This window comes from Littorina saxatilis, linkage group LG15 (assembly GCF_037325665.1).
Source record: "Littorina saxatilis isolate snail1 linkage group LG15, US_GU_Lsax_2.0, whole genome shotgun sequence".
NCBI classification, from domain to species: Eukaryota; Metazoa; Mollusca; class Gastropoda; order Littorinimorpha; family Littorinidae; genus Littorina; species Littorina saxatilis.
In genome coordinates, this window is record NC_090259.1 from 28,562,661 (window position 1) to 28,577,043 (window position 14,383).

Sequence of the window (14,383 nt, forward strand, 5' to 3'; positions counted from 1 at the left end):
AATGATTTATTACCTCAAACAGCCTATGAATGTAGCACTCTCATGGAAGCAAAACCCGCTTCCTCCCTGGAATGGCCTCTGTTCGTCAACAGTGACAACAACATCCAGAAACCCCTTGTCGAATACTTATGCGAAGACCATCGCACGACGAAGGAAAGATTTGACGACTCGTCCTCAGCAAAACATGTGGCAGTGAGAAGGTGATAACTCGCTGAAGTTCCCCTAGAGTGCCGAATATTCTATCCGGTGAAATCCATCATACTCTAGAAACCGTCGTATTCGATCCTTCTTCTTCTGCCGCTGAGTGTCAAGTGCGCCGTCCTTGTGTCTCTCACAGACCACCTAGCCAATAACACGTGACTGACCTTGTCACATATCAAGTTCAGCTATCCACAATTCTGCCTCGCAAAGCAGAATTACCCCCGAAAAATCCGTGCGCCACAAAATCCGTGCTCTGCGCTGTCAGCAAAACTCTGCCGTATAGCCCCGACTCACGCACAGGCGCTTTCAGTCGCAATTTGATCAAGAGAAGGCACCCCACTGAGTGACACTTTCTTGGTCTGTGTCACTAGATCGTGACAGTCATATATTGTACTACGTTGCAAGCAATTTTTTGATTAGTGCTTTTGTGAACAAGAAACAATTAACAAGTGGCTCTATCCCATCTCATCCCCTTTCCCCGTCGCGATATAACCTTTGTGGTTGAAAACGACGTTGAACACCAAAGTAAAGAAAGAAAGAACACAACGTTAGATACATACACGCCCACGCACGCACGCACGCACACACACACACACACACTAACACACACTTACACACAACGTCAGATCCATATCACGCCTATGGCTGTATCAGTCTATTGGAAAAGCTCAACAACTTTTAAATAATTATAGCATTCAACTCCAAACAACGTATTTTCACAACAAAAGGGAAGTAATAGCTGCTTAGGCTGTTTCACATGAAACTTTGTTAGCTCCCTTCTTCTTTTTCCTCCGTGTACTCACGAACTGCTGAAGGTATTCGTGGAAATTGTAAGACAAAGATCGCACTCATAAATAACATCACTTTCACCACAAGGTTTTTGTACACTAGTACTAGTCAACAATCAGAGAAACATCCCATGTGGTTTTGTAAGCTCTTTGTCAAAGTAGATATCATCAGGGATGCAACGGAACTGAAATCAGTTCAATACTGTTTTCACCAAGTTACTTCAGAAGTTATTCGTACCTTTTTATCTGTGCATGCATTCCCCAGGTGCTTGTATCCAACCGCTGGTCGATCATTATTTACTCCTGCATGCTTATTATTTACTCCTGCATACTTACCCTTACTACTACTATTCACTACAATACTGGACTGGCTCAGCAAGACAACAATAACATAGACAGACTCGCACCTATGCACAAGGCCCATATCCACGCGCATGCGTAAATACGCTTGCTTACGTCGTCTACACACCTCAGTGTAGCATACCTGTAACTCACTCAGTCCTTATTCAATCACACCAATCCTGAGTCAACGGGAGACCAAAACAACACACCAAAAAACAACAGCTCAAAGCTCAATGCTAAGGAAGAAACGATGACGGGGGGTGGGAGTGGCAGGGGGGAGGGGGGAGGGAGTAGGGCAAGTCGAGGAGATCCAGAATTGGTCCAAGGTGTCGACAAGAATAAAATACAGAGAAAGCGAATCAGGTCTGAATGGACACACAGGCATTAATAAAAAAAATTAAAAGCAAAAATAAGCAAACAAAAATAAATTTAAAAAATCCAACAACAAAAAAACACTTTACAGAACACATGTCATTTTACCTTCTCGCGTAACGCTTTTGACAATTTGCGTACATAGTAGCATTCTACTATTGTTGCAAGGAACAAATATAAATATTTAAATATCACAGCAAAGGTGTTTGGAACACACAGTAACTAATAAATACTTTGAGTCAAACAGGGAATGATCACAAAGAAGCATAACACACAACGATAGAAACACTGGATTTTTGCGGAACCATTATGTACAGTAATACTGATAATGGGATGCCGTATTAAGAAACAATTTTGCCGTAGCTCAGATGTCAAAACTTGTCAAGATTTCCAGCAATACATATATGAACACAGAACGCTCACTCACTATTTGATTTATAAGTCTTATAAATGATTAAAATGTAATTCACAATCTTTAAAAATATAAAGGCTAAATAAAAAGCACAAAACACCCCCCCACCCCCCCCCCCCCGTCTCGAAGAAAATGAAACATATGTGACTTAAACTAGTTGCTAAATGTTTGTCGTAGTTAATAATTATAAGAGTTGATTTCAGCCCCTGCCAGCTCCTAAAAAACAAAAAACAAACAACAACAACAACAACAACCCAACAATTTACTTACTAATAACTTCATGACAATATACAATGCTAAGCGTTTACAAGTGTCTAACCTTATATTAATTTTCACAATCCTTCAAAAATAAAGGTGACAATGAATAAAATAAAAATCTTTCGACAATTTTTCAATTTTCGTCGTTGTTGTTGTCGTAGTAAACGGTTGATTTTAGTCCTAAAGCCCATTATTAAACTGTGACTCTTCATGACAATGCAGGCAAGGCGGAAGTAGTAAGCCGCGGATGCGCCCAGTGCGTCGGGTCGTCCCACTTCCGGTTGTCTCTCCTCTTCTTCTGGCGGAAGTCTTGAGACGAGTTCAAGCTACAAGTATTCCCCTCCAGCCTCGGGTTCGCCGAGCGCGTGCGATGATACTCAATGTCCTTGGCCTTCTCCGTGTCCACGACGAATCTGACGTAAGCAGAGCGCTCTCGGATCTCGTTGGTGCGAGCCTTGTGAGCGGTGGTAGAATGGGTCAGCCTGTCCACGATCTTGTCTAGCTGTGCAGGGCCGACGACCCTCCATGTGCCCGGGTAGTGCTTCTCGAGTTCTGGGTACTGCACAGACAAGGAAAGACAGGTTGTTGTGAATGATGCAGCTCTGCTAACATTGTCATATATTTTCAGGGTACTCAAATTCGCCATACTATAAGACATTCGAAGTACACGACATTTTGGGACAAACCGATAAAAAAAAAGGTGTCATATCTCCGTGACGCGCATTGTCTGCTGTTATTACACATTACTAGGCAGACAGAACAAAAAACTCTCTGTGTTTCGTTTACACTATGACGTGAGTACGGCGTTTACGCTGCAGTGGGAGGATAAGGACAGGCAGCTGCTTGTGTAGTCTTACGACATACTGTCCCAGTGTTACATGTACATTGGAACATGTACCTTAGGAATGTCCAATATCTGGCTGTGTAGGTAAAGACGGTCAAAAAACTCATTTATGCTACTTCAAACTCGGACCAGTTTAATTATATTTGCCTTTCCGGTATTTCACATTTCAACTATTGTAGTAAAATACAAAAGCATTATTTTGCAAATCAGTACCTGTCAGTTTGAAGTAAGGGCGGTCAAAAAACTCCTCCATGCTGCTTCAAACTCGGACAAGTTTATATAAATAGCCTTTTTCGGTCAGTATTTCGAATTTCAACTACTGTAGTACAATACAAAAGCATTACTTTGTATTTCAGTACCTGTCTGTGTAGGTAAGGACGGTCGCGAAACTCGTCCATGTTGGTTCGCCTGACCTCTTCGTAGAACTGGCGTTCTTTGGACCACAGCTTGCAGCCTCTAGAGAAGGAGGTGGTGGGTCGGGTCAGCTGCTTGCCCCACAGCACGCAGCGCGGGTAGTGCTCCACTTGGTACGTTGACGTCATCATCGTCTTACGTCACCCGCTGTTGCTGATTCCTGCTAGAAAATTATTTGTAATCGTTACGGGTTTTTTTCGACATCAAGAGAACAAGAGAAACGATTTTAATTCGCGATCGAGCATAAAACCATTCGAGTCCGGCTATCAATCCCTGCTGATAAAATCGTTTATTTCACGTCACTCTGTAAAAATGTTGGCGACGTTTGTCTTAAATCCCTGCTTGGAAGACAAGTAAAGAACTCTGGCTGATGCCTGGTACCTTATTTGTTGACGTCATTCTGCACTTACGTCATCAGCTGCTGAGTTTTGCTTCAAGAACAAGGGAAGTCATTAGTTGAACTATTAATTTATCATTTGATGTGTTGACGTCATTCCTGGGCACCAAGCTATGGGGTGCTGCCGAACTGCTGGAGACTGCGGACTTCATGTCAGCCACCGACCTGACGATATGACAGCCATAAATATCGAACGCAGAAGAAGAAGAAGAAGAAGAAGAAGAAGAAGAAGTTGACGTCATTATTTTCTTTCGTCACCCCCTACTGATTCTTGCTTGAAGAGCAGGCGATAATTATATTTAGTTTGATTGATACTTCGGTTCAGGAGAAAATACTGATATGGATTTTTTTCTCACCCCCTATACTAAATCACCTGTTGCTGGCGTTTAAAAGTGCTATTTTATGATCGACATCCATATTAATTTGGACTATTGCTTCTTTTGAACAAAACTATGACTGTCTATTTATATATAGCAAAGGAGTAAAAACATTGCAACAAAGGACGCATGGGATGCTTTGGCTTTCCGAAACACAGGGGAAAGCTGTTCACGTGCTGTGGGCACGTTTTCCGCTGTGCCGACGAATCATCAGGTCAGGTAATTGCTGCTATGGCGTCTTCTCATTAATTAATCATTAAGAGAGCAGAGAGAGAGAGAGAGAGAGAGAGAGAGAGAGAGAGAGAGAGAGAGAGAGAGAGAGAGAGAGAGAGAAAGCTAATAAAAGCCTTATAGACAAGGTAAAACAACAATTTCTGCATCATTCATAAAAGGGGTAAAAGGACGAATGAACAAAACATTAATAACAACAAAAACATAGCAAACTAGTTTATGAGTACGAACAAACAAACACACCGACACGAAAGCCATAGGTAAACAAAAATATCTAAGACTAAGGGTAAAAAGCAAGGTATAGTATGTACACACAAAGGAAAATACTGATCCAACAGTTAACACACACTCATAAAACCAATCAATCTGCAGACCACAAATAGAGAGAGAGAGAGAGAGGGGGGGGGGCGGAAAGAGTGCAAGAGAGAGTGAGAGGGGGGGGGAGGGAGGGGCGGGGTCAGAGGACAAGGACTTCCTGATTAAACTCGGATTTACAATGATAAAAGGTATCGTGCCTCATCTTGCAACCTTTTTAACCATTCATGAAGACATAATTGGAAAAGTAAAGATAAAATATAACATATCAGGATGAGGCATATGCAATGACGATGTGTGAAAAGACAATACTCGAATACATATCAAAATTATGGATTATAATATGTATCTGCTAAAAGAAATTTCTGTTAATGTATAATAACGGATGATTAATAAGTGAAACAATTATTTTTACATTGAATAGGGAAGAAAGGTATATGGCAATACACTTTTTCTGCCGAGCTGTCATTTATAAAACACACTCATCTGTGGACATAAAATAAGCAATGAAAGCTATTACGGCACAGGGACAAAGAATATTTAAGCCAGAGAGAAGTGACCTACACGTCTACACAAAAAGTGCAATTTGAGGTCGAACTGCTCTGCACTCATGACGTAACCCCTGTCGTTTTACCTTGAGGCGTTTTTCGCATGTTGAACACAGACGCCTTAACCTTGTTCATACCGTGAGAGGCCTTTGGCTTTATCACGAGAGGCATTTCCACCGCCTCGGGTCTTTTTCATGGCTGAACTCATATAAGTGATGTGACATACTGTTGATCATACACCGATTAATACTTTAAATGCAATTAAATGCCTCCGTTCACTTTTATGGCAGAACTCATACATTGCTACAATATACGGCTGATCAAAGACCGATTGTTAATTCAAATGTCATTAGGATCAATAGGATCTGGGTTAGGTACGTTGTCTCAACGTGTTTGCTTCAAACTAGCCGCTGGGGTTTCGCTCAAGGAAAGAAGAACAAAAACCCAGTCTTCTTCTTGTCGTTCGCCTTTACACTTGGAGTCCAGCTCTGGATATGAAGCTGGTGGTCTTTTGTAGAGCTTCCCACGGAACAACATGACACTTGGAGACAGAACTGAACCAAAACCCAGGCATTTTCAATATTACGGATTTGGGAAAATGTCGAAGAGTGTTCAAGAGACAAGAGATTGAAAGTTTCAAGTGGAGACAGAACTGAACCAAAACCCAGGCATTTTCAATATTACGGATTCGGGAAAATGTCGAAGAGTGTTCAAGAGACAAGAGATTCGAAGTTTTCCAAAAGTTTGTTTAACATACGTTCAACTCAGAAATTATATTGCCTTTTTTTTTTAGAGCACGTTTATAAGCTTAGCTTGTTGTGCTCCATTTATTTGATTGATTGTGTGCGGCATTGTTACTTGTAATTCTCTGAATAAAATTGTTACAAACCAACCCACGTTCCTTCTCGCGGTGTAAACGAACCTGTCAACCATCCCAGCTCTGTTCAAGAAATGAGAATATTTGACCCCACACAAGTCAACAGACTACAATACAATACAATACAATACAATAATCTTTATTCATCTCTAAAAGAGAAATTACAAGCTTGACTGTGTGTCTGTAAAATCAATCAATTAATCAATCAATCAACCATGCATGTAGTAACATTCACATCGCATATTCACATCATATCGTTACACGCAAACATTGTACCCACACACTTACTAAAATAAGCCTACAAATAGAAGCAATGCATTGCCTGTTTAAAAATTATATCACATTATCACCTTATCACACTTTAGCCACATTATCTTCTCACATTTGTATCCTATAAGTCAATATAACTAGATGCGGTCTATGCACAGTGGGGATTATTCGATTAATTAATTTCGCATTTTGACATAGGTGTCAGTTTAGAAATTCACAGTCTACCACAAAACAAAACAAAAAACCCCAAAACAAACATAAATAAATAAATATAAAATGTACTGCTCTCCTCGGATAGATCGAAACTAGGCTGATTATTTGTGGTGTGTGTTCAAGTTGAAATAATCATATACTCAAGATTTTCCAATGCAAAGCCTGGATAAATCTGTCGTGGTTGACGTGATGGGTCACTTGAGAAAGAGGATAACTTTAATATTCTCGTCGGAAGCATTCTGCATAATGTCCCGCCGAAGAGTTTCAAGCTACTGTCTAAAGACAACATGTAGGCTATTGTACGAAATACGGCATTACGAATTAACCCGAAGAAAAACACCTAAGAATGTGAGGACAAAAAGGACAAGACAAATCAGTTATTAAAAAAATGAATAAAAACCTTGAAAGAACAGTAGAAAAAAAGAAGAGGAAGAAGCTAAGGGACGGACGATATTTTCTATTTAAATCCAGCTCTCGCTTGGACGGCGACTACTCTCAATCTTGTAAACACATTCTTTTGAACGAAGATATGTAAGAACAGCCAGATACTTCCATATACAAAAGCAATTTAAAAGTTGAAAGCACTGGAGAAAATCTTTGACGTCCATTGAACTTGTCCGAATTCTTAACGAGAGAGAGAGAGAGAGAGAGAGAGAGAGAGAGAGAGAGAGAGAGAGAGAGAGAGAGAGAGAGAGAGAGAGAGAGAGAGGGTGGAGAGAGAGAGAGACACACAGAGACAAAGACAGAGACAGAGAGAGACAGAGAGAGAGAGGGGGGGGAGCGGGAGAGAGATAAAGAGAGAGAGAGAGAAACAGAGAGAGAGAGAGAGACAGAGATAGAGAGAGAGAGAGAGAGAGAGAGAGAGAGAGAGAGAGAGAGAGAGAGGGAGAGAGAGGGAGAGAGACAGAGTGAGACAGAGAGACAGAGAGACAGAAAAAAAGAGAGATGGAGAGAGTGTGAGAGAGAGAGAGAGAGTGAGACAGGGGGTGGAGAAAGAGAGGGAGGGAGAGAGAGAATATAGTAAATACAATATTGCACTGGATGTATAACAATTAGCCTACCTTTCGTTGAATCAATGGAACAAAACCTCTCGAACAGTACAGTACATGACAATCAGCGTGCAAATGTGAAGGCAACCGTTTTAAAACTGCGACAAGCTTGTTTCACACAAATCATGTAACCAGAAGATTGACAAACAAGTGTCTCTTGTTGCCTGTGCCCCGATTATGATTATGCCTAACGCTAGATCACGAGACCGTTATCAAAGATATTAATTAGGATCAAAAATCTGATCTTGAGGTTAAATCATGCAATATTATTGATCGCCTTTTTCACTCCGATTTAAGCTCAGGTTAAGAGGTGTATAATTGCGGGTGACGTACGTGGATGAAAACCAAAGTCTGGTTCACACAACTTTGTTCGTAGGTACATAAGCCTATATGGCCAAATCTGTCCTCTTTAAATTGTATCCAGTTTCACTCGACGAACACATAAAAAAAAAGAAGCCAACAAAAGTGTTAGTGATTCAACGTTTCAGTTGATGTCTTCGTGTGAAAAGCTCCTTAGGGTACGTATCCTTAACAAGCAGACCTATCCAAGCAAACAAAGACAAAAATCGTTGTTAGGAGAGTAATGGTTAAAACAAAAGGTGTCTTTTTTGGATAGTATTGGTAAACAAAAGGTGTCTCTTTAGGATAGTATTGGTTAAAACAAAAGGTGTCTCTTTAGGATAGTATTGGTTAAAACAAAAGGTGTCTTTTTTGGATAGTATTGTCAAACAAAAGGTGTCCCTTTAGGATAGTATTGGTAAACAAAAGGTGAACTCTGTCACAAGTCAGAAGACACAGTAGTGCCTCCGAATCGTAACGTGTGACTGCACCTTAAGACAAACGTGACATATATTCAGACCTACGAAAGACTGTCACAATGTTGGCAGGGTATCATCACTGGTCCCACACACAGACAAAAGATATTGCACGCAAGCTTGCTGGTACGAACAATGTCAGAGGAATATCACAATAAACTGGAGTTCAGTGGGTGTCACTTCGCTTTATGGCTGACTTATCTACGAGTACATCGGCTGTAGCATAGGACGGTGCGTGCCTCTGATTGTCTTGGAGAGATACGTCCACAAAGTTATGGAACATTCTGGGGTAAAGGATGTGTGTTGATATGAGACTGAGAGTCAAATGTTTGAGAGTGTGAGTGTGTGTGAGAGAGAGAGAGAGAGAGAGAGAGAGAGAGAGAGAGAGAGAGAGAGAGAGAGAGAGAGAGAGAGAGAGAGAGAGAGAGAGAGAGAGAGAAATAGACAGAAAGATAAACAGATATATATTTAGAGAGAGGGGGACAGAGAGAGCGAGAGAGAGAGAGAGAGAGAGAGGGAGAGAGAGAGAGAGGGGGAGAGAGAGGGGGGGGGAGAGAGAGAGAGAGAGAGAGAGAGAGAAATAGACAGAAAGATAAACAGACAGATAGACAGACATTAACAGATATATATTTAGAGAGAGGGGGACAGAGAGAGCGAGAGAGAGAGAGAGAGAGGGAGAGAGAGAGAGAGAGAGAGAGAGAGGGGGAGAGAGGGGGGGGGGGGAGAGAGAGAGAGAGATAGACAGACAAATAGACAGAAAGTTAGACAGACAGATAGACAGACATAGACAGATATATATTGAGAGAGAGAGAGAGAGCGAGCGAAAGAGAGACACAGACAGACAGACAGACAGACAGACAGACAAGACACACAGACTCAGACAGACAGACAGACAGACAGACAGACAGACAGACAGACAGACAGACAGACTTATAGACAGGCATGAAAAAAACCACTCAAAAACACACACACACACATCCAAAACACTCTAAAATTAAAACCCACACCTGAGAAAACACCTGAACTCACAACCAGCATCACCCATCACATCACCAAATTTACACCTCAGCTAAAAAAAAAAATTAAAAAAAAATCACCCAGTCAAAGAAACACTAATCGCACGTACAGAACGCACACCAACCCACCTACCTCAGTCTGTAGAAATCCACCATAGTACACAACAAGGAACTTAGTCGATAAATATCGACAGGGGGCCGACAAATGGTTTAAATGGGAAATGTGTGTATATGGGTGTGGGTTTGAAACAAACAAACAAACCAACCCATGTGAACCCCGGGCCGCAGGCCTTCGATGTAGTGATTGAAAAAAAAGGATGTTCTCAAATGGTTCAATTCTCATTTGGTCTGATTCTCAAATGGTACCGGTATACTCCCCCCCCCCCCCTGGCCGCAGGCCTAGGAGTAAAATTTTATAGACACTGACCTTCTTCCCAGGGGTCATTGACCCAGTTTTAGCTATGAGAGGTGGTTCGCCCAGAGGCTGTAGAGTATACTGGGGCGGTCTCTTTGATGTCTTGAGAGGAAACTTGGCCAGGGTAGTACATGCACCAGAACTGGTGGACACCAAGGACAAACATGAAATCGAAGCAGTTTGCTTTCAGAGGGAACGGTCGTCAGCAACTCAAACTTCTCTGTTTTATTTTTTTTTTAAATCTGACTTTCTTTGTGGCCCCCTGACTCCGCCCCCCTCCCTCTATAAGGACCCCCCTCCACAAGGACCGATTTTTGTCAACATTTTAAAGGTCGCTAGAGAGGGGTTCCACTGTATGACCTAACCGCTACTGGCAGACGGCCTCAATCTTCACGCGCAAAGACGAGATTAATAGGTGCTCGGTTTTGGTATTTTGAATTACATTACATTAAACCTTTGTTGGGTTTCATGGTCATGGCAACAGCCATAATAATATTACATGATGTATAATATCATATTTCAGCATATGTGAATTACATGTCATCATACTAAACTGTCATACATTTTTATTCCTACATTATTCTGATTGATCACAACCAAACCTACTATCATTGGACACATCCAAATGCAAGCGCCTGTTCTTGACAATTTAGATCAGTGCAATTTCCTGGGTCGGGCTTTGCCACAGACACTCACGGTTTGGCCTGTAGGTAAAATGTACAATGTATTTTCTGATTTGTGCACAAAAGCTTTTTTTCTTTTTTCTTTTTTTTAACATAACAATGTTTAATGTCACTGTATGTTTAAAAGACCATGGTCATATTTGTAAAAAAAATGTTAAATTAGAAAATAAATAACATTTTGGTTCATGATTTTTCCTACACCTGTGCTAAAGATAAGAAATAAAAATGTCGGGTATATAAGTCACTCAAATACAGCTAGGTATGAATGGCTCGGTTTGAGTTTGTTGCAGTTGACCCTGCACAAAGCGACATATCATGTTTTTGTTGAACAATTTTGACGTCACCCCTCCCATAGGGTGACGTATTTCACAACTTCCTGTGTTACACAAACTCTGTGATGACCAATTTTGACGTCACCCCTCCCATAGGGTGACGGATTTCACAACTTTCTACAGATGAACAATTTTGACGTCACCCCTCCCATAGGGTGACGGATGTCACAACTTCCTGTGTACACAAACTGATGACGTATTTCACAACAAAATGGCGCTGCCCATGGTCAACCTCGAAACTATCCGTATAGAATGGGGGCGTCCTCGCCCCCATAATAATCGCTCACAGAAAAGTCAGGCACAGCTCAATCAAAAACTGCCCCCCCGATTTTGTCAAGCTGCTATGCCATATGGTTCGGGGCACGCTTCATATAATTATTATTCATCGCGACTGGGGCATTTAATTCTTGACCAGGCGTTGTAGCGGTCATAATCAGACCTCTCCCTGGGGCGTGTGAGTGACCGAGCTGCCGCTAGTCGGCAAAAGCTAATCCTCCGCCCTCTTTTGTTCCTATCGTGGTATTGTATGCGGTAAGCCCTTGTGGATTAAAGGCGAATTTTTGTAAACTTCAAACTTGTTTTCTTACTGATGTGTATATAATGTAACAGGGATACTGCCAAATTGAATAAAACCCTTTGTAGACCACACACGAATGTGTTTATTTGCTCTTTTGAGAAGTCTGTTCAATGTATTTAACAGCTTTTCAAGACATTCCTTAGAGAAGTATTTTGTTTTCACGATTTAGCAAATATTTGAGTAACAATACAATAGAATACAATACAGCCAATACATTAAAATGCGATGCAATGCAATACAATACAATACAAGACAAGACAAGACAATGCAAGACAGCACAGCACAGCACAGCACAACACAGTACAGTACATACAATACAATACAATACAATACAAGACAGGACAGCACATCACAGCACAATACAGCACAGTACAGTACAGTACAGTGCAGTACATACAATACAATACAATACAATACAAAACAATACAATACAATTGAAAAACTAAAAACAAAAAACAAATCAAAACAAAACAGCACAGCACAACACAATGGACCTAAAATTAATGGTTGCTTTTTAGGTAATATAAAAAGAAGACATTTTTCATTTCCTCGGATATATACAGGGTGGGCCATAAAAAGTGTCCACATTTAATTTGTTAATATTTTTCCTGTAAAGTGATATTTTCTTTTCTGTTTCAGATAGAATTTGAGACAAGCATCTTATAATTCTTTTAAAGCCTGAATGGATCGCATTTCAGTACAGGAAAGGACCAAAATCGTTGAACTTTACTTTGCTACCAATTCTGTGGTTCTCGCCCAGCGCGCTTTTCGGAGAGAGTTCCCTGGCACACTGTCCATGTGGCAAGAACTGTGAAGCGCCTCGTGGATAAATTCGACCACTATGTCCTTTATTGTTATCTGCGAGACTACCAGTGTTCCTGAATTTATCCATTTATCACAGTTCTCGCACATGGACAGTGTGTGCCAGGGAACTCTCCCCGAAAAGCGCGCTGGGCGAGAACCACAGAATTGGTAGCAAAGTAAAGTTCAACGATTTTGGTCCTTTCCTGTACTGGAATGCGATCCATTCAGGCTTTAAAAGAATTCTAAGATGCTTGTCTCAAATTCTATCTGAAACAGAAAAGAAAATATCACTTTACAGAAAAAATATTAACAAATTAAATGTGGACACTTTTTATGGCCCACCCTGTATATACATATACATGAGTTTGCCTTCATTTTCCAGCCAGCCAAAGGCAGTTGACTATTGCTTCTCACAAAATGTCCGTTCTCAATCACTCCGTCCGATCCGTACACTCTTCTGTTTGTTTGTTCGTTCATGGGCTGAAACTCCCACGGCTTTTACGTGTATGACCGTTTTTACCCCGCCATTTAGGCAGCCATACGCCGCTTTCGGAGAAAGCATGCTGGGTATTTTCGTGTTTCTATAACCCACCGAACTCTGACATGGATTACAGGATCTTTTTCGTGCGCACTTGGTCTTGTGCTTGCGTGTACACACGGGCGGGGGGGGGGGGGGGGGGGGGGGGGGGTTGTTCGGACACCGAGGAGAGTCTGCACACAAAGTTGACTCTGAGAAATAAATCTCTCGCCGAACGTGGGGACGAACTCACGCTGACAGCGGCCAACTGGATACAAATCCAGCGCGCTACCGACTGAGCTACATCCCCGCCCTAGTACACTCTTCTTATTTCCCTCTCCTCGGAAACTAAGGTCATTTTCCCTTGAGGTACTTTTAGGGCTGGGGACTGACTCATCCAAGAGTGTAGGGTCAAGTTATCGTGAAGGCTAAAAAGAATATTTGTCAGTTGGCTCTCTTGTTGTAGCCTACATTTTGTTTTTCAGTTGAACCACGCAATACTTGTGAACATTTACCCTTCTTTATTCACGTTTTAAGGCAAGGCATGGCAAAGAACATTTTATTTCAGAAACACCAACTAAGGGGTACATGGAGATGCGAATAAAATGCAAGAAAACAGCTATTAAATATACGTATGGTAATGAGACACATCACTTCTTATGAAACAGAAAGAAAACAAATAGGCTAATAAAAAAGACTTCTTCAAAATAAATTACCGGGCAGAATATACAGAGGGAAAACAGTATTCCTTCATAATTTTAATACTGAATTATACTTGATATTGACACTTAATAACGCATACTACAGTCAGTAATATTCGCTTCTTTGTTTTCTGTAAAGAGAGAGTAAGACGCCATAAGAACTGCGGGTAAAGGGTCTCGGGACTTTAACGCCCCTCGGCGTTATGGTTTGCTCGTGACATGTCTACATGTCGTTCCTCGTAGTTTGTGGTACAGGTATGTTTATTTGTTCATGCCTGATTGAGTGTTTATTTACAGGCTAGTTGCTTGTTGGTTTGATGTCCTTTCCTTTGATGATGAGAACTTGATAAAACCTGACGGAGATCGAGGCGAACGTTTCGCACATGTTCAGACACGTTTGGCTGAGCAGTACATGTGTTTTGAAACCAACAAACCAAGCACACAAAACCAAATAAATAAATAAATAAACAATAAACCAACCGACAAAACGAATGTTAGATTGCAGGTTAATAATGTGTGTGCTTGTGTGTGTGTGTGTGTGTGTGTGTGTGCTTGTGTGTGTGTGTGTGTTGGGGGGGGGGGGGGTGTGTGCGTGTGTGCGTGCTGTGAGAGACA

General features: G+C 41.3%; 1 protein-coding gene across 2 annotated transcripts; it reads right to left on the bottom strand.

Moving 5' to 3' along the window:
- Nucleotides 1-2,229: 2,229 nt before the first annotated feature.
- On the bottom strand, nt 2,230-8,095 carry LOC138949004 (uncharacterized). 2 transcript variants are annotated; one of them, XM_070320699.1, is made up of 3 exons: nt 7,921-8,095; nt 3,577-3,791; nt 2,230-2,932 (listed from the first exon to the last, which is right to left on the bottom strand). In XM_070320699.1, the coding sequence occupies exons 2-3, from the start codon at nt 3,760-3,762 to the stop codon at nt 2,582-2,584; spliced, it is 537 nt and encodes a 178-aa protein (XP_070176800.1). In that variant the 5' UTR covers nt 3,763-3,791; nt 7,921-8,095; the 3' UTR covers nt 2,230-2,581. The 2 variants fall into 2 exon arrangements, with proteins under 2 accessions (XP_070176800.1, XP_070176799.1); XM_070320698.1 differs by having other exon boundaries at nt 3,577-3,794.
- Nucleotides 8,096-14,383: the final 6,288 nt, after the last annotated feature.